Here is a 21,795-nt window from a genome sequence, read left to right on the forward strand (position 1 = left end):
GCCATTTCCTTCAGAGCAGCCTGAACTTCTTCTTTCATCACCATAGGCTCTTGCTCATATGTTGTTTCATGAAATTCTTCTGTGTCTGACAATTTCCTTTGATACAGTGACTCAGTATATTCTTTTCATCTTCTTTTAATACTTCCTGGATCATTTAACGTTCTGCCGAAAGCATCCTTGATTAGTTATTGTGTCAATCCATCTCAGATGACGTCGTCTTCTTCTGTGTTGTCTCTTGGCATTTCCAAGCATGCTATCCTTCTCCAACATTTGTCCATCCTGAATGGTATGTGGGATGGAGTCTCAAAATCCTTACCTCCACAGAACAGCTTAGTTTCACTCTCTCCAAGACAGATCTCTCCAAGACAGTTAGTTCTTTTAGCAGTCCATGGTATGTTCTATACTCTTCTCCAGCACCACAACTCAAAGACATCAATTCTTCTTTCATCCTTGGTCATTGTCCAGCTCTCTGATGCACATAGAAAGTGATTACTAATAACATATGTAGGAGCAACCAAATTTTGTCATCCTTGCTTCCAGGTAGCATTATGGCTGTGTTTCTTCCAAGTCTAATTAGAATTTTTTCCCCTAATTCCTTGTTGTGTAGTCACATTCCCACTTATCTGTGGAGTCAGAACCAAATCATAGTTGATTTTCTTTTGAATTTCCAGAGACCATAAATTACATGGGAGGAGATTTCCCACATTTCTCCAAGGGAACAGTAAAACTGTCAATTCACTAGGCCAGTTGGTTAGAATGTGATTCTAATAACATTGTGTTTATATTATCCAACATTCAGGTATATTGTTAGTACAACTTCAATATAAAATCTCTTCTGTATATCCAGTTATTGTCTAGTTGACGCATATTGAACCCATATGTATCAGAGTAGAACTGTGCTCAGTGGAGTTTTTAGTGCTGTCACTTTTTGGAAATATTTTCACATTCTTCTGAGACCTCTCTGAGTAGACTCAAATACCCAAGCTTTCAGCAAATAACCATGCATATTAATTATTACTATACAAAGGAATCTTCACTATCCCTGGGTGACACAAACCCTTAAAAGCTTGCGTACTTACCAAATTTTTGGTGATTCTAAATCATGAAAGGAAAGGTACTTTGGAAGAAAAGCCTAATTATATATTTCTAGAAACTTTTTAATTTCATTTTTTATTTCTTCAAATAATTTCTTCACATATGTCAAGTAAGGTGTTGTTCAGCTTGCAAATGTATGGGTTTTTTTTCTTCTTTATCCTTTTGTTATTAATTTCTAATTTTGTAGCATTCTGGTCTGAGAATGTGCTTTGTATTATTTCTATGTTTTTAAATTTATTGTTGTTTGACTTGTGTCCTAAAATGTAATCTGTTCTGGAGAACAGTCCATGAATGTTCTCTACATTGGAGAAGTGCTTCTGGGGGATACATTTGCCTATAAATATCTATGAGGTCAAGATGGTTTATTGTATGGTTTAATTCTTCAGTGTTTTTGTTAAGTGTCTTCCTGGAAGTTCTATCTTTTCTTTATAGAGGTGTATTGAAGTCTCCAACTACTATAGTAGTGTTGTCTATTTCCTTTTTCAGTTTTGTTAATGTTTGTTTTCTATATTTTGCAGGTCTTTCATTTGGTGCATAGATATTTTTTATGGCTATGTCCTCTTGTTCTATTAACCCTTTAATCATAATGTAGTGACTTTCCTTCTTCTTTATTATGGTTTTTGCATTGAAATTTATTTTATCAGAGATTAATATCACTACTCTGTGTTTTTCTGGTTCCCATTTGCTTGGTATATTTCCCCCCACCCTTTTATTTTTAGTTTCTCTTTATCTTCATCGTTCAGGTGTGTCTCTTATAGACAACATATTGATGGATTTTGTTTTTGTTTTTGCTTTTTCCAATCTGCTACTCTTTTTCTCTTAAGTGGTGCATTTGAACCATTTATATTCAGTGTGATTATTGAGAAGCAATGTTTAATTGCTATCATTTTGCTGAGTTCCTTTTGGTGTTGTTGCTAGTTACTTTGGTCCATCCTGCTTTCTGTGGCATTTCTGTAAGGATGTCTCTCAGTGTTTCCTGCATCACTGGTCTTGCTTTTACAAACTTCCTTAGGTTCTGTTTTTCTGGGAATATCTTGATCTCTCCTTCATATTTGATGAACAGTTTGCTGTGTACAATATTCTTGGTTGACAGTTGTGTTCTTTGAGTGTTTGATATGTGTAATACCTTTCTTTTCTTACTCGCATGATTTCTACTGAGAAATTGGCCCTTAATTTTGTTTGTTCTCCCTTATAGGTTACTCTTTGTTTCTTCCACACTACTTTTAGAATTCTCTCCTTATCTTTGGTTCTGGCAAATTTGACTATAATATGTCTTGGTGTTTTCTTTTGTGATCTATTCTATATGATGTTCTCTCAGCTTCTTGAACATATAGTCTCTCATTCTACATTATCCTTGAAAAGTTTTCTTCTAATAATTCTTCCACAAATTTTTTGGTGCCCTTAGTTGCTTCTTCCTGTTCTGGGATTCAGATTATATGCATGTTATTTATCTTTATGGTGTCCCTCATTATTCTTAGATTTTCTTTTTTCCTTCCTTTTTGATTCTGCTTTATGTTCTAGCAGATCAGTGGTGACAATTCTGTTTTCTCTTTCACTGTTTCTGTGTTCCTCTCTTCAACCCTATTAATGTGTCCCGCTATCATGTTGACAGCATATGAAACATTAGTCTTCATATTTTGGATTGTGGTTTCTTAATTTTCCAGAGTCTCTAAAGCCTCATTTGTTTTATCTGCATTGTTTTAGATTTTTTTAAAGCTTTTCCTGGTTTTTGCTTGGAGTGTCCTGTAATTCTTCAAGTTTGTCTTTCACCCATTGAAATTATTGTTCTTTTAAATTCTGTGTCAGAAAATTTCATCAGACTTTCTGCCTTCAGGAAATCCATTGATACCATGTCATTTTTTTTTTGCGGGGGGGGGAGTGTGACATCTTGCTTTTGGCTTGTGTAGGGGGGAAGGCAGTCTGCTTCCTATGTGACATTGCTGTAGTAGAGTTTTTCATGTGATAGCAGGTTCTTGATCTGAAGTCACCACTTGAGAAGAATGTGGGTCAGCTATCCTGCCTGGGTTTCTGTCTATCTTCTGACCCAAGAGAAGATCTGCTTCAATCCAGTAGAGAAATGGCCTGTGAAAGCAGCATCCTCTGTCATACAACTGCTATAGCTAGGGTAACACAAGGTGCTCCAGGTAAAAGGCAGTTAATAGACTGGATGTGAGGGGACACAAAGCAGAGCATGGAGACCTGATTGGAAAACCAGGAAGCCTTGGTTTTCCCTTTAAGAACGTGTTCTAGTTGTCTCTTTCCCTTTTGAATGAGCTTAAGGGGTCCCACATGATCCAGACAAATAGCATCCCCTCCCCCACCAAAGTACCTTACTCAATTTCTAGCATCGTTTCTGTCTGGACCAGAGTTCCAGGCATTGGCCGGCTGCATCAAGACCAGAGTTCCTCATTCAGAGTGGTGGTGTCCTGACCCGTGTTCCAAGTGTGAGGCAGTGGTGTCAGGACCAGAGTTCCAGGCATGCAATGTTGGTATCAGGTTCTGGGCTAGTGATATATTTCTAAAAGTTTACTGCTATGAAAATCAGTTCTACATTGAAACATATGAGTCAGAATTTATTAAATACTACTAACTTGGCTTGAAAACAGTAAAAATAATCTCAGTACATATTCATCATTTCCCATTACATGCACTTTACCTCTGAGCCTGAAGACAATTGCTAAATGTCTTTGGTAGTTTTATAGGCTTAAAAGTCTGTAGATACCATGACTTTCTATTATGCATTCAATGTCACCTTGAGCAATTTACATTCTTAATATGCTAAGAATTTACACTTTCTGAAGCACATCACTTATCTGTGATAAATAATATATGTCAACACAATTAATTGATGGATGTCAAAACAATGAGATCAGTTTATTCATATAACTAGCTACTATGACAGCTAACATATGTTAATGAAAAAAAATCTTTCATTCAAGGGGACTGAATGTCTTTCTTTGTGCAAGCCATATCAGTGAAATACTTCTGAGCTTCAAAGAACTGACAAATATTGTTAATTGACTTGCGCTGATAATTAAGTTAATTATCCTAGATTTTACTTTACAGTGCTTCAACATATCAGATTATTTTACTGAGAAGTTATTAGAGTAATTTGCATTGCTGCATTCCCGGATAATCATTATTTCATTAGCGCTTAAGTAGCTACACCTATTTAAAATAATGCATAATTTGTTGTCAACTTCTAATTGGGTCATGAAGCATTAACTTTCAGTGTGAGAAATATTAATTAAAAGCCTCTATTTTTACTCTAACCAGAATTGTAAAGTTATTCACTCACTCAAAAAAATAAAAATCCTTTAAAACTAACTTAAATTAAAGATTAATTTTCAGAATGGACACCAAATCTAAATTTCTAATATTGCATCATCTTAGAACTAATGTATGATGAATTAATGTTTGCTTATTTAACTGGAGTCATAAACCATTCCCTTATCCAAACACTAGTAAAAGAAGAATATCTCTCTTTTTCCAAACTCAACAAATTATTTTTTTTACTTCTAGCAAAACCAGTTAAAATGTTCATATTAATTAATTTGTAAAGAAAAATAAAACACTATTTTAAAGTAAAATATTTAATTGGTTGAATTTGTTTCTCTAGAAACCATAAAGTTGACTACAACTCATGGCAACTCTGTTAACAACAAACTGAATCTTTACCCTGTATTATCAATTTTCATTCTTACTGTATTATTCACAAAAGAATAAAATTCTATTTAAGAATTTAACCATTTAAAGAAATTCATTTTCATAGCAAATATACTCTTATTTGTCAGCTTCTTCTGTGGTTTCGTTGGCCACTCTATAGTTCAATATACTATGTGCTTCAAAAAATATCTTATTTTCTTGACATTTTTCCACCTTCTCTCTGTTGTTGTTCGTAAGTGCCATCGAATTGTAGATGACTCATAGTGACCCATTGAATGAAAGTCTTGAACATGAAAAGCTTTCATCTTTTCTTTAAGTTCATAGACTTTCCAGAGACAAGCTGGGATGCCTCTTTTGAAACCTAACTTGATTATAGTAAATAAGATAGATGATTGCAAAAGAGCAAGTAGAGTATAGTGATATTTGAGTCTGACTTCTACCAAATCTGCAAAGGGGAACTGTCCACATCAATAGCATCCATCATACAAAAATAATTCCTCTAAGTTCATACATGACCTCCCATACTCCTGCAAATATTTCTACCAATTATAACTCAAATATTACTGCTTTAGTTGGTCCAAAATCTATTGCAATGACTTTGCATTCCATTGGATTTACAGTACCATACTCATAGTAAGGGGTTTATTAGGAAAGTTAAGAAGCTATAATACAGGTTGACAATTGGATACAGTCCTTCAGTCCGGACAGCTTTTTAAACATGGTCAAAGGCCCATTGACTCTCAGCCTTATGGCTTAGGTCAGTGTCACAAAGTGTTCTTAATCCTTCCACTTTCAATGTTGTCCCTCAGCCCTCCAGCAAAGGTGAATTGAAATCGCTCTGCTATATGGGACAGCAATGCCAAGATGAGTTCTGTCTCAGGTCAAGTATTTGGTTCTCAGTTGTGACTATTACTGCTGCTCCTACAAGCTCCGTATGACTAGATCAGGAATCTCTGTCCCTGAAGACATGTGCTGCTTCCTCTTCCTTATTGGTGGTCTAATTTCCAATTTCAGCTCCTGATTTTGGTCTACATAATTCAACAAAAATATTCACTCTCCTTCTGCGTAGACTAACACCCTGTTTTATGATTCTGCCCATCTAAATGACAGAATCTAGGGCATTGGCCTGTTATTGTTATTGTTGTTATGTTCCCTTGAATCTCTTACCCTTCATTTTGACCTTAGGAACAATGGCTATGAACCTTACTATATCCTTAGCCAACCTCACAGTTTCTGACACAGCTGACCCCATTGATGTAATCACTCTGTCAATCCACCTCATTCAGTGCCTTCCTCTTTTGTACTGACCTTCTACTCTTCCAAGCATGATGTCCATCTCCAAGAACTGACCCCACCTGACAACATGCCCAAAGTATATGAGATAGAACCTCAAAACCCTTCTTCTGATTTTGAGGACACATTCTTATTTATAAAGTCCAGTCTCTCAAAAGTTCTGTTGAGCATGTAAATGGAAAAGGTATTGAAAATTGATACAGCCCTAAAGTACTCCTTTCTTGATTTTGAACTGTGCAGTGTTCCCTTGCTTTGTTTGGACAACAACTTTTTGTCTAGGTATAGGTTTCACATGTTGTTGTTGTTAAGTGCCTTCGAGTCACAGGCAACTCATAGCGACCCTGTGAAGGAGAGTCCTCAATGCTTGGGTGTATTTCATCCCCTCTCCAGGTTCATAGGGTTTCTGGAGGCAAGCTATTATAGAAGTGGATGCCATTCCTCCTTCCAAGATGGTTTTAATGGGGAGCTCCACCCCACTCTGTCCGCATTGGGTAACCAACCATTAACGCATTTGACACATCAGTGTTACAGAGGTTTCACATAGCAGAATCAAATATTCTAGGATTCCCATTACTCTCAAAGTTAGTCACAGTTTGTTGTTATCCATTGAGTCAAATGCCTTTCATATTCGATAAAACATAAATAGATTTTGTTCTGTTATTCTCTGTTTTTTGGCTAGGTTCATATGACATCAGCAATGATATTCCTAGTACCACAGCTTCTTCTAAACTTTGTATTTATGGCAATTTTCTGTTGATGTACCACTTCTTGGATAATCTTCAGCAAGATTTTGCTTTCATGTGATATTGTTTGATAATTTCCATATTCTTTTGAATACCATTTTTGGGAATAAGAATAAATATACATTTCTTTCAGTCAGTTAACCAAGTAGTTGTCCTTTAGATTTCTTGGCTCAACCAATTTAACAATGCACCTACAAAGTCACAGTGCTGAAATAAATTAGAAAACGATCTGCAATTTTGTTGTTGCTGTTATTTCTTCCACTAAAATCCTGCAAGGTATTTTTTTTACCTGAATTGTAAACGAGGGTATAGCAGAGCATTATAGGAGTAATGCTTATTGTTTGAATTTTCATGATTAATTTTTTAGCAATCTTCTTATATCACCCTTATCTAAATATTAGAGAAAATATACATGACAGGGCCTCCAGAACTTTCTTATCTTTTGTTACTCATTTCTACTCTTCAAGAAGTAATGTTGGTCATTTTACAGCCCATTAACATGTTAGGATGAGGCCAAAAATAATTAGGTTCAAATTTATTGTTTATAAGTAATAATTAACTGAACAGCCTCCAACAATATATTTTCATAACATCAAAATTTTTAATATTATAATATTAATTCTTTAATATAATATAATTATATTCCTATAATAGAAGGAACTCTAGTGGCCTAATAGTAAGGAGATGTGCTACCCACCCAAAGGCTCACAGTTCAACTCCACCAGTAGCTCTGTGGGAGAAAGAGAGGCAGTCTCCTCCTGTGCAATCTGGTGCCTCTGAAAAACCAACGGAGAATCAACTATGGTCATTTCCAACTCAGTAACACATAACAAAATAACTATAAATATATTAACCTATATTCTTAGTTATGCTACTTTTAATATAGCTCTAAAAGAAATTTTATAAAAGAGAAAATAGTGAGACTTTATTTCATTCAATAACGTATGTGAAAATTCTGCATGCTGTTAATTTTCAAGGAGCAGAATTTAACTAGACTGATGAATCAGTATTACAAAAGTTGATTCATCTTTTACCTACTCCTCACCCCTCCATCAGTAAGCCTAAGTGAATGCTCTTAACTCCACATCTAACGGCCAGCAGTTTAGTTCAACTCCATCTCACTTTGGTCTCTGATTCTGCACCATGTCTGTTGCCACTGCACTTGCTAGTGTAATCTAGTTTGGGTCTCCACTTTGTGAAGCAATCTCTGACTCAAAAGTGCATACATTTTCCACTACTTCTTTCTTTAGATTATAGAATTAGCGAACTATCCAGTCTTAACAAGCATTGCTTATAAAGAAGATGGGGGGAATTCATAGAGTCACTGTACCAAAAAATACTTGATTGGCACAGAATCATTCCAAAAAAGAAATCTATGGTCAAGAACTAATGAAATGAAGTAAGAAGTTCAAATGTCAAAAAATAAGGCCCCAGGAATCAGTCAATGGGAGACCAACTGACATGTTTAAACAAGCAGATACAAGTCTGGAAGTGTTTACCCTTCAATACAGGAAATTGGAAGACAGGTACCTGGCCAACTGATTGGAAGAGATCTACATTTGTTCCTATTCCCAAGAAGGTGATCCAACAGAATGTGGAAATTATAGAACAATATCACTTTTTTGTCATATGTAAATAAAATCTTGCTGAACATCATCTGGAGACAGCTAGGACAGTACATAGACAGAGAACTGCCAGAAGATCAGCTAGATTTAGATAAGGCTCTTGGCTGAAAGCATAGGATATCTGATGAATGACTATTTGTGCTCATGTGAAACCTGTACCTAGTCTAGGAGGCTGTTGTCTGAACAAAGCAGGAGAAAACTACATGGTTTAAAATCAAAACAAGTGACTGTCCATCAGGGCTGTATCCTTTATCCAAAACTATTTACTCTATATACAGAGCAAATAACTTGAGAAAATGAAATCTGTGAGGAAGAATGTGGCATCAGTATCAGAGGAAGGCTGATCAATCACCTTCCATAAGCGAAGATACAGGTTCGCTTGTCATTTAACTTTGCAGGAGTTGCTGAGGAGCTTATTGCTGAAGGTCAAAAACCAAAACCTTCCATACGGATTACAACTCAATATCAAGAAAACAAAAAATTCTCACCCTTAGGCCAATAGGCAACATCACAATAGATGGAGAGAAAATTGAAATAGCTAATTATTTCTTTTGTCTTCCTTGAGTCCACAATCAACACCTTTCCCAAAGACATTCAAGAAATAAAAATAATGTGTTTCATTGTAGAAGTTTGCTTCAGGGACCTCTCCAAGGTACTGAAGAACAATAGTGTCAGTTTGAAGAGTAAGGTGTGCCTGACTCAAGCCATGGTCTTTTAAATTATTTCTTATGCATCAGAGAGCTGTAACTCTAACTAAGGAATACAGTAGAAGAATTGATGTCTTTTAGTTAGGGTGTTGGAGAAGATGCAACTAGGGTGATCTTTGCAGGGAAGAATTTTCTCATATATTTTGGTCATGTTGCTAGAAGAAACCTGTCCTTGGAAAGAGAAATCACGCTTGGAAGGTTGGAGAGTAAGCCTAAGAGAGGAAGATCCTCAACAAGATAAATTGGCATAGTGGCTAAAGCAATGGACTCAAGTATTTTGGGGATTGTGAGGATGATGCAGGATAGAATAGGGTTCAGGTCTACTGTTCTTATAGTCACTGCGAGTTTATGGTACTTAAAAACAACAACAACATGTTGTGAAAATTAAAGCCAAAGTTTAGAAAAGGCACACTGAACAATCTACTCCACCACACTCCTATACATGTTGTTGTTATGTGCTGTCCAATCACCTGTGACTCTTTGAGACCCTATGCAACAACAGCCCTAACTCCTGCTCTATCCTGTGTCAATCTTATTGTCTCTGACACACCATCCCCCATTACCTCAGTCACGGAATCAATCCATCTCATCTAGAGTCTTCCTCTCTTGTGCTGTCCCTGCACCCTCCTAAGCATGACATCCCTCTCCAATGACTGGTCCCACCTTGGGACATGTCCAAAATATGTTAGATGAAGCTTCAGAATCCTTGCCTCGAAGGAGCAGCCTAGTTTCACCCTCTCTTGAATGAACCTGTTTGTTCTCCTAGCAGTCAATGGCAGAGTCAATATTCTTCTCCAGCACCACAGCTCAAAAACATCAACTCTCTTCCTATATCCTAAGTCACTGTGCATCTCTCTGATGCATAGCAAGTAATTGCAGAGACCATGGCCTTGATCAAGCACACCTTTGGCTCCAGACTGACATCATTGCTCTTCAGTACTTTGGAGAGGTCTCTCACAGCCTACTTTCCCAATGCAAGTAATCGTTTAATTTCCTGGCTGCTGGTACCAAGAGTATTGATTGTGGAGCCAAGCAAACTAAAGCTGTTAACAATCTCAATCTCTTCACCATCTATAATAATGCTGCTAATTGACCCAGTGTTGAAAATCTTCGTTTTCTTGATGTTGAGTTTCAATCCACATTGAAGGCTGCAGTCCTTGACCTTCTGCAGCAAGCACTTCAGTTCCTTCTCAGTTTCAGCAAGGAGGCATGCGACATCTACATAATGCAAATTGTTGATGTCTACCTCTAATCCTGATGTCACATTTCTCCTCATAGAGCCCAGTTTCTTAGATTACCGGTTTTGCATAAGTATTTAAAAGGTATGGAGATAGGACACATTCCTACTGCAAACCCTTCCCAGTTTTGAACCATGCAGTGTTTCCTTGCTCTGTTCTGATGACTGCCTCCTGGTCCAAGTATAGGCTTCACGTAAAGCACAATTTTTCTTGGATTCTCATTCTTCTCTGAGTTAGCCACATTTTGTGATCCACACAGTCAAATGCCTTTGTATAGTTAATGAAAAATGGACATTCCCCTGGTACTTTTTGTGTTCAGCCAAGATCCATGTAAGCTTATCTGTAATATCGCTAGTACCATGGCTTCTTCTAATCCCAGCCTGCATTTCCGGCAGTTCTTTGTTGATGTGCTGTTTCAGTTGTTTTTTGATAATTTTAAGCTGAATCTTGCTAACTTGTGATATTAATGGTATTATTTGATAATTTCATCAGTCTGCCGATCATCTTTTTTTGGGGAATGGGAACAAATATAGATTTCTTCCAGTGAATTTTTAGCAAGTAAAGTCACTTTGAATGAACCAGCTTAATGCAATGAATATTTATCACAGGCTTAGGGTTGTCCTGTTCATTCCTCCATCTTAACAAACTGCTAAGTAATCTCTGTGCCTCTGTTTAGAAACTTGTTCATTTGCGTTTTCTCTCCTTAGGGGGAAAAAATGACATTTTCAGTTCAGTGATTTACCTCATAGGGAGCTCCCAATTTTATTTGCAAGAGAAAAACCTTAGTACTATGACTCTGCTGTACTGAATCTTTTAACTTAACAATGTTGTTCAGACAAACTTACACGTGGAATTTCAAATGGAATTTCAAACAAGAATAACTGTGACTCTATAGGCAAACCACAAAAACAAAAGTAAAATAAACAGCTGTGATTTAAGCATAGTTATTATGATGAAGTGAATTATGTATATCAAGCTTTCAGTCTAGTTGTATTTATAAAACTTGCATGGTTTTAGCAAACATTGATAAATGCATTATTTTTATTCATTCTGAGAAGCATAACAAATAACTTTACAGAGACAAATTCTGTTGTTATGTGCCGTCGAGTCGCCTGCGATTCATAGCGACCCTATGTACAACAGCCCTAAACTCCGCTCTGTCCTGTGCCAATGGCACTGTCTCTGACACTCCCATCCCAATTATCCCAGTCATTGAATCAATCCACCTCATAGAGGGCCTTCCTCTCCTGAGCTGTCCCTCCACCCTCCCAAGCATGATGTCCCTCTCTAAGGACCAATCTCTCCTCACTACATGTCCAAAGTAAGTTAGATGGAGCCTCAGAATCCTTGCCTCCAAGGAGCCACCCGGTTTAACCCTCTCCAGGACAAATCTATTTGTTTTCCTAGCAGTCCATGGTATTCTCAATACTCTTCTCCAGCACCACAGCTCAAAGGCATCAATTCTCCTTCTATCCTCCTTGGTCATTGTCCAACTCTCTGATGCATAACAAGTGATTGCGAAGACCATGGCCTGTATCAGATGCACCTTAGTCTCCAGAGAGACACCACTGCTCTTCAGTACTTTGGAGAGGTCCCTAGCAGCAGACTTTCCCATGGCAATGCGCCTTTTAATTTCCTGGCTGCTGGTGTCAAGACTGTTGACTATGGAGCCAAGCAAAATTCTACATGAATTAAAACTCTCCTGTCAAAGAGTGGAAATTAACAAAGAACTCTACATCATCTCAATAATTATTAGATTTGAAAATCTGGAGACTAAGCTTAAAATACTTTGAATTATTATAAGAAAATATGATAGGGAAGAATGTCATATTAGAATACATATACTTAGAAATACTTTGGGCATGTTGCAAGGAGGGACTGGTCCTTGGAAAGGGACATTATGTTTGGCAGAGTGGAGGGTGGTGCAGAAGAGGAAGACCCTTGATGAGATGGATCGATTCTGTGACTGGAGTGGTAGTAATGAGTATGTTTGACATGGCTAGGTTGACACAGAATAGAACGGAGTTCAGAGCTCTTGTACATAGGGTCGCTATGAGTCGCAAGTGACTCGATGGCACATAACAACAACAACAAACTTAGAAATAAACAAATGAGCAACAAATATATGGCTACTCATTACCATAAATTTTCCAACCAAATAACTATACAACCATATCTTTATGGAACTTGTGTATTGAAACAGAACACTTAGTTTGTGCCATAGTGTTGCAATTGGGGGTGAGGATGAAAATATTAGGCTCCAAGGACCTTTTAGTCCTCATTTTGAAATGTAAATGTTACTGATTAAATGTATTAACTCCCCTTACTAAAATGTTGTTGTTGTTGTTGTTTAATGCCGTCGAGTCGTAGACGACTCATAGCGACCCTATGAACGAAGTGTAAATCGTATTTGTCTGGCGCATAGCAGGCATTCAGTCAATATTGGCTGATTGAATTTAACAGGATGATACACGAGAAGAGTCTGTGAAAAATATGTGTCTGGTCAGTGTTACTATTTGAAAAAAAATTCAAAGTGCATAACCTGTAGTTGAGAATAAAGCATAATAAATATTTGAAAATATCTTGGATGTATTTTCATACATATTCTGTTTTACCACAGATGTATATGAGCTAGAGATATTTTTTGAGAGTGAAAGAATTGTAGTTCGACAAATAAGCTAAGTAAGATTGATATTCGTGTGTGTAAAAAAAAATACCATGAAAAGAAATCTGAAAATTTTGGTCTATCCATATGATGTGAAAGATGAAAGGACAATGACAAAAAAAAAAGGCATTTACATGTGTTCACTATGTGTCATTTCCCTGTAAACAGTTTTTCCTTTGAAGCTATTTATGTTAATTATACTATATTATAAATATCATAAGGGAGCTCTGGTGGCCTAGTGCTAAGAAATTGTGCTACCCACCCAAAGGCTCCCAGTTTGAATCCATCGGCTGTAGGAGAAAGATGGGTAGTCTCCACCCATGCTATTTACAGCCTCTAAAAACTAATTTTTTAGTCAGCTATGGGTCTGTTGGGACACAATGGTACACAACAACAACATAAATATTATAGTGTACATCTTTATAGCATTGTTGTACTTATTGTTCTTATTGTTAGGTGCCACTAAGTTGACTCCCACTCATAATGACCTTAGGTACAAAAGGTCAGAAAGTTACTTAATTCTTTGCAATCTCCAATGTCTCTGTTCTGCTTAAACCTTTCTTACCTTTGAGTTGCTTAGTCTTCGTAAGATTTTCAAGGCTGTGAATATTTATGGCATCGATTCTTCTTTTGTCATCCTTAGTCATTGTCCAGCTCTCTACCTGTGGTGCTGGAGAAGAGTTTTGAACATTCCATAGACTGCCAAGAGAACAAACAGAAGAGAGTGAAACCAAATTGTGCCTTTCTTGGAGGCAAGAGTTTTGAAACTCCTCACATATATTGCTGATGTAGCTGTTAAGGGATCAGTCTTTGGAGAAGGATATTATGCTTGGGAAAGGTCAAGGGACAGTGAAGGAGAGGAAGACCTCAAATGAGATAGAGTGACACAATAACTGGTGTAATGAGAGTAAGTGTGTCAGAAACAGTGATATTAGATCAAGATAGAGCAGGATTCACAGCTATTGCACATACTGTCGCTATGAATCACAAGCTACCAATCAGCACATAACATCTGTGAAATATAATTTTAATGAATTTTATATTTTTCAGGGAAAACGTGTGAATCTTCAGTCAATTATTGTGAATGCAATCCCTGTTTTAATGGTGGTTCCTGCCAAAGTGGTGTTGATTCTTACTATTGCCATTGTCCATTTGGTGAGTATAATTTAACTGCTGATATAAAACATTTGTGTTTTGTTATAGCTGTAAGGAATTATGAAAATATGTATCACAGAAATGATTTTAGTAAAAGAATTCTTATGAGTTTGTAATTATAAAAGTTAATGTTGGGAAACTCATGGAATATATTGTTTTGCTCCTTATAAGAAAAGGAATCATAACAAGGTAAGTGAATTTGATGATGTTTCTCCAAGACATTTCCACTCATATATTTATGTTAGTTGTTGTTAGGTGCCATTGAGAGGAATATGACTGATGGCGACTCTACAAACAATAAATCTGAACCCTGCTCTATCCTGTTCCATCCTCACATTTCTTGACACACAAGAGCCCACTGCAGCAGTCACTGTGTCAATTTGCCTGGTTTAGGGTCTTCCTCTCTTTCACCAATCCTCCACCATTCCCATCATCATGCCCTAAGTATGTGAGGAGAAACCTCCAAAGAAAACTCTGGCTGCACCCTCTCCAAGATATATCTATTTGTTCTCTTGGCTGTACGTGGGATAATCAGTGCTCAAACACCGCAATTCAAAGGTATCAATTCTTTTTCTGTCATTCTTATTCATTATCCAGCTCTCAGATACAAAGCAAGTGATCGGAAAGACCATGGCCTGAGTCAGACACACCTTAGTCTTTAAATTGACATCACTACTCCTAAATACTTTGGAAAGGTCTCTAACTGCAGATATTCCCAGTTCAATGCATCTGCTTATTTTCTGACTGCTGGTACCAAGTGTGATGATTATAGCTCCAAGCAAGATGAAGCTGTTGACAGTTTCAATCTCCTCTCCATCCATCATGATCCTGCCTATTCATTTATTTATGGATGTCTTAATTTTAGCCTATATGTGGGATGCTGTGGAGCCAACCTCAGCTCATAGTAACCGTATATGATAAAGTGCAGCTATATAGTGTTCCCTAGGCTGAAGTCTTTATAGAAACAGACCACTAGTTGTTTTTTTTTGGAGTTGCAACAACTAACCTCTTGGATAGCAGCTATATACTTAACAATTACACCATGTGTGATGTTAGCCTAAAATTACTCTTTTAAGTCATTATAGTTAGTTATTATAGTTTCCAGTTACCTTAACAGCAGACACATGATCTTGCAAATCAGCATGACCTTGGAAATAATTAACAACTGTGGGACTAGGATAAGAGAAAGAGTGCTTCTCACACTAGAAAGAAAGAATTGAAGTGAGAAAGACTTGTGATGGCAAGACTTGAGGGAGACCCTGGTGATGCAGAGATTGTGGCAATTTTATGGAGAACTGTAGCAAAATGTGACCTGAGGCTTCTTACGTTTGTGAAAAAAAAAATTAATATACCCTAAACAAATGCTTATAGTAGTAGACTTTGACACAGAGTGTGCAGATTAACCTAAAAAGATTACACCCCTAGTACTCTGAGGGGACTTACATTTGCAAAGAGATGAGCAGAAAAGAGAGACTTTTTCAGTGAAACTGAGGCAAGAAAAAGCTGATGAGTATGCTTAACTCATTGACTGCCTGGGTCTATTTGATGTCAGGAAGGAGAAAGCATCTGAACTCCCTTTCCTTTAAAGTTGAAGGAAGCTAACAAGCATGTTTAAGTATGACCTACCTGGGTCGTCTTGATGAGTGGAAGTGAGAGATACACAGTAAGGATGAGATAGGGTAAGTATGAACTTATTCCTTCAGCACTGTCCACCAAATATAATGAATGGTTAAATAAAGAAAGGTAACTGGTTTATGGAGCAGGGAGTCCTAGGAATTCCTAATGTGCTGACTGAAGGAAGACCATGGTGAGAACGAAACCCTCCTGATGGTGGTGAAAAATTTTGTCATTGCTGTGGAGAAACTCTGGCAAGGTATGACCTCAAGCTTCTTGCATTTGTGCTAGCCACAAATAAAGTTTTTTGCTGTTCTTGCTGGATGCATGAAGGAGAAACTGCCTTATAACTACTCTGACACAAACCTTGCTAGATCTTTTGGATTTTACTGCTGACTGAAACCAGAGCCTGGACTAATTAAGACACTAATTGTGCCTTGAACCTTGGGCTAAAACCTGGACTTGTATTGGATGATATTCTTTGCCTCCCCCACTCTCCAATTTACTTTCCTCATAAACCCTATTCTCAGTACCACAACTGGAGCCTGTGGGTCAACAATGAATTAATGAACCTCTTAGCATAGTTTCTTCATAGCAATGCCACAGTTCCCACCACCATTACAATCAGGATTTCACTTCCATCAAGGTCCTTTTTAATAAAAATGTCCTTTAAAAAACATCTTTTGAGGTGCTCATGAAGCAGTGAAAGATAATGAAATTCAGTATAACTATAGGATTTAGATCTCTTAAAATGTCTCCTTTACCTCAAAGAGATCTTCTTATCTAAATGTCATTGCTCTGTATAGAGCCATCTTTAAACTTCATATGTTTTGGAATCAAAGAAAAAAGGTTTGAATAGATATTGGATTGTTTCAAGTGACTAAGCAGAGATGTTTCTTTATATATATACATTCCATCCTTTTAAAAAAATGGAGATTTAAGAAAATGGATAGTAAATAGGAGCAAATTGCACCTTTAATTTCCATGATCATATGTATAGGTATTCCCTTTTGGTAGTGAAGGTGTTTTTGAGGACTAAATTTAAAATTTCCCTGATTTATTCAGATATCCCTAGGAGAGGTGAAAAAAATACAGTTCTATAAATTACAATAGAGACAAATCATGTTATTTGCTAGCCCTGAAAAACCTTCCCCCCATTCAGACCAATGGCAAAGGAAAAAAACCCATTGTGTACCAATGAGGGAGTTTTTCTTTCGCTTTTCAAGGAGAGGAGCAAAAGGGAGGGGGGAGGGGTTTGTGCGGGGAGAAGGGTGCAACAATGAATGAATGGAATCCCAAAATCTCTGTAGATGTTCATTGAAATGAAAAATAAACAACCTAAATTTAAAAAAAACCCATTATTCACATAGAATCATTTTTAATTGACAACATAAGCACTTAACTAGTGAAACAGTCAACAATATTTGAAACAATAATACTTAATTTGAGACTGGAGGAAAAAAAGTATTTTCTTTCTCAAAACAATGAGGGGAAAACATTCTAATAAAAAGAGCAAATAAAATAATACTAATTTATAAATCTTAAATATCTATGAATAGTTAAGCACGCATCCAATAGAAAACAAATATTAGCTACAAATTTTATAGTTGGCAAAATTTAATATTATTTACTTTTCATATGTGGAAGGTATACACCTGCTTATTTTATTATTATTAATATTGTTATTATTTATTATTTTGAATTTGTAAATAACAATCTCGTTTTGGAACCACTGCCACATTGTTAATAGGTACATACACCAGCAATTTATCTTATTTAATTATTTATATCAACCTTTATATATATTGATTTTAGGGTATTGCATTAAAAGATAGTTTTAACATCCTCATTAAAATGTATTCTTTGATCTCAAGGAAAAAAGAGATGGTAGCAGTATGTTTCCATAAGGATTACAGCCTAGGAATCACATGTAAGCAATTCTACTTTGTCTGAAATAGTCACTATGAGCTAGAATTTACTCAAAGCCAATGGGCTCTCAAAGAAGAAAAAAAAAGCACAATTTACTTTACTGGAGAAACAGTAGCAAAAACCCTTAAAGTGAAAAAAAAAATCCATGATGAAAACTCATTCTGTTTGAAAGCGAGTATCAACTTAATTAAAGTTAAAACATTTGTGTGTGTGAGTGTGTGTGTGTGTGTGTGTGTGTGTGTTTCCTATATCTTTGGAGAGGAACATCATGCTTGGGAGGGTGGAGGGACAGAGCAGGAGGGGAAGACCCTCTATGAGGTGGATTGATTCAGTGATGGTAATCAGGATGGGTGTGTCAGAGACAGTGCGATTGGCACAGGATAGGCAGGGTTTAGGGCTGTTGTACATAGGATCGCTATGAGTCGCAAATGACTCGACGGCACATAACAACAACATATAAAATAATACCTAAATTGTTTTATTTTAATATTGGTTTGCTCACAAAGTACATTGTGTTTCACATTATTCTTCATCCATTGTGTTTCATATGGTCATTCCCCATGCATTATATTTTATAAAATCAATCAGCATTGTCCCTTGTCCATCATTACCCAATCATTTCAGGTCCCCACTGTATCTTTCCCATTTCCTTAACAACCTCCCTCCACCCACCAAACTGTAAAACCCGATGGTTTTGTCCCTACCCATTGTCACCTCTCTGCTCCCACTCGTTCCCCTCTTGGGTACCCATACATGTTTTACTAGTTATCCTGCTGTACAAATTAATTGAGTTAGGAAAAAAACCTAGAAAAAAACACAATGCCCATTCTTCAGTAAGTGTTCTATTTCATTTTCCAGCTAAGTCTTTGCCTTTAAAAAGCTCTGATGCCCTTAGAAAGCTCTGATTTCACCAACGTCTGCAGGACATTGTTGTTAGGTGCTGTCAAGTCCAGTACAACTCTTAGCAAACCTATAAATAAAAAATCTGAATCCTACTCTATCTTGTGCCATCCTCACACTTCCTGAGACACTAGAGCCCATTGCAGGCTGGAGGACTTTATGCTGAGTGAAACATCTCAGTCACAAAAGGATGAATACTGCTAAGACCATTGTAATAAAAAACTAGGTGGACATGGGAGAGGGGAAAGCAGGAAAAGAATGGATAGATAGTGAATACTACACTGGAATAGGAGCAAAGAAGGACTACTTGACAGGAATGGATGATTAGACATTGAATGTCTGATAATTAACAATCTAGAACAAACTGTGCATTACAAAGTGAGGGATGGAAAGGGAGGAAAATATGTATCAATGAATGAATGAAAACATAATTTCTGTAAACTTTCACTAAAATCACTATTAAAAGTAATAAATAGATCCTCAAATGAATTAGCAATATTTTAAAATATCAAGATAAATGATGTATAAATTGTGTCTGATAACATATATCACTCAAAGAAATAGGTCACTCTATATGTAATATAGTATATAAATAAACTTGAATTTAGAATGGAGGTATTTGTATCACTACAAATTATATATAACAATATATAAATATGTAATATATAAAAACGTGTAATACATGGAATTTCTTATCATTTTCTCTAGCTTTGATTATTTAGAATATACATAATGTCTATCCTCTGAGTATAAGTCATTTTGTCATAACAATGGCCTTAGACAAATTCATCAATTTTTTATTATTTAAGGGGAAATATGCTTAGAGTAACTCAGCCCTTGCAATGGGGTAATTTCTATAAAAGTCAATTTAAAAGAAAAATATACAAGACACAAGTTTTTATAGAGGTTCTAGACCATTTTGGCATAAAGGAAATTTGAATATAAAATATGCTGTAGTCAGAGCAACTAGACAATCAGTAAATCTGAGTTCCCATTTTGGCTCTCTCTCCCATAGTTTTGTTACCTTGGGCAACTCTAAATTTTCTGGAAAATGATGGCATTGGTTTCTACTAGCTGAAAAAGTCCCTGATTCTAAATATAATGCATTTGAAAATGATGTGCAGCCAAAATTTAGGAATGAAACAGTTGTAAGTTAATAAGAATCACGATGTATTGGCTTGGGTTAATTTTCCAATCATTTGACATAGTCTACTAATATTTGTGGGAAAAGAATTTTGGCATAGTATTGTAACATCAATAAAACTCATTTTTCATATTTGAAAAGGAACCAGGACAAACAAGTGGGAATGCTAGATTTCAGAAAAACAGAAAGCTATTTTTAAGTAGTCTGCCATAAATCATCTCCATAAAGAGTATAAAGTAAGAAAGATAAAAACATTAAACACTTATTTTCTTCTCTAAAAGAAGTGATTGTCTTCTCTAATTTTGTGGGTCTTAAAAAATGCCATGAGTACAGATACAGAATAATTAAAAGTCAAAGCAAAGTTTGCCTTCATCCATTACAATAAAAATTGGTTTTAGGAAGTATATATTGTGAAAAAAATGTCTCAGTTGAAAACTATAGCATCTTAAAGCAAAAAATTTTTAAAAACCTAATTTTCAAATTTTTAAAATGAGATCCAGCCAGCTTTAGACTAGAAAGGGAACAAATCCCTCAGGTCAATTTTCAAACAATAGTCAAGTCTGTAAAGTGAATCGTAATGCTAAGGAAGAATATACTTTTCAGTACCAGTGATCATGGAGACCAGTGGGACAACATTTGCCCTAAAATAAATTTTAAAAGCAGGGAAGGAGAACAGGTAAATATAAGGAACCTAGGGAGAAAGTAGAAGAGTGCTGTTACACTGAGGGGATTATAACCAATGTCATGAAACAAAATGTACACAAATTATTGTTTGGAGAAAGAATTTAATCTGTTTAATTGCTTAATCACAATAAAAAGATCAGATATATAATAAATAAAAGAAATATATTCAAATAGACTTCATGCCAGTAAATTTGTAATTTTTAAAAGCATCCAAACTAAGAAATGTTGCTCAATAACCAAGCAAATTCACATTGACTTGTGTTGTCTATAGAGTGCTCTTGTGGTCTAGTGGTAAGATGCTGTGCTACAATCCTAAAAGCACACAGTTCAAATCTATTAGCAGCTCTTTGGGGAAAAATAAACAATCTTCTCCCATGCAATTAACTGCCTTTGAAAACCCAATGGAGGGTCAGCTAAGAGTAAGTTCTGACTCGACAGTACACAACACAACAAGCAACAAGGCCCTGAAACATCAAGCACTGAGGATTTTCATTTCATCCTAGTTCAGTTTTATTTCACATACTGATTTAAAATTTTTGGTTTATTGCTGTGTAATTTCAAAATTATGTTTGGGTCATGTTCCATCATTGTGACTTTAAAAATACTTTAATTCAAATTATTTAATAAAATTTCCTGGGATTTTGTTTGTTAATTTTTCTGTTTTCTTATCTGTAGGTGTCTTTGGAAAGCACTGTGAGTTGAATAGCTATGGATTTGAAGAGTTGTCATACATGGAATTTCCCAGCCTGGATCCCAATAACAATTATATTTATGTTAAATTTGCAACCATTAAAAGCCATGCTTTATTGCTTTACAACTATGACAACCAGACTGGTGACCGGGCTGAGTTTTTGGCCCTTGAAATTGCTGAAGAAAGACTGAGATTCTCCTATAATATAGGCAGTGGCACTTATAAACTCACTACAATGAAGAAAGTTTCAGATGGACATTTTCACACTGTGATTGCTCGGAGAGCAGGAATGGTAAGGCGTTTACTTGAAAACGAAATCATATTTTAAGTTGTTTATCCTACCAGGTAGACCTTCTAGCATGAATCAAAGTCCAGTTGAGTTATATCTATTCATTATTTTGCCAATTTTGGCAAAAAACTGTTATTTTAGTTTTTGGCCATTGTTCAAGGAAACTTCGTGTATTTTTGGCTTTAACTGAAAAAAAGAAAAGAAGCTCGCTACTCTTTTTTTTATTAATTTAGTTTGTTTATTTTTCATTTCAATGAACATCTACAGAGATTTTGCAATTCCATTCATTCATTGTTGCACCCTTCTCCCCGCACAAACCCCTCCCTCCCCCCCCTTTGCTCCTCTCCTTGAAAAGCA

General features: G+C 36.1%; 1 protein-coding gene across 1 annotated transcript in view; it reads left to right on the forward strand.

Moving 5' to 3' along the window:
• FAT4 (FAT atypical cadherin 4) overlaps window positions 1-21,795 on the forward strand; it is a 251,864-nt gene that overhangs the window by 203,483 nt on the left and 26,586 nt on the right. Inside the window, exons 10-11 of the mRNA XM_006887552.1 lie at window positions 14,083-14,187; window positions 21,134-21,441. Coding sequence (XP_006887614.1) covers window positions 14,083-14,187; window positions 21,134-21,441 — 413 coding nt within the window. The remainder of the gene's footprint in view (window positions 1-14,082; window positions 14,188-21,133; window positions 21,442-21,795) is intronic.

The sequence above is a fragment of the Elephantulus edwardii genome, unplaced genomic scaffold, assembly GCF_000299155.1.
Source record: "Elephantulus edwardii isolate Elephantulus edwardi_28Jun2011 unplaced genomic scaffold, EleEdw1.0 scaffold00058, whole genome shotgun sequence".
NCBI classification, from domain to species: Eukaryota; Metazoa; Chordata; class Mammalia; order Macroscelidea; family Macroscelididae; genus Elephantulus; species Elephantulus edwardii.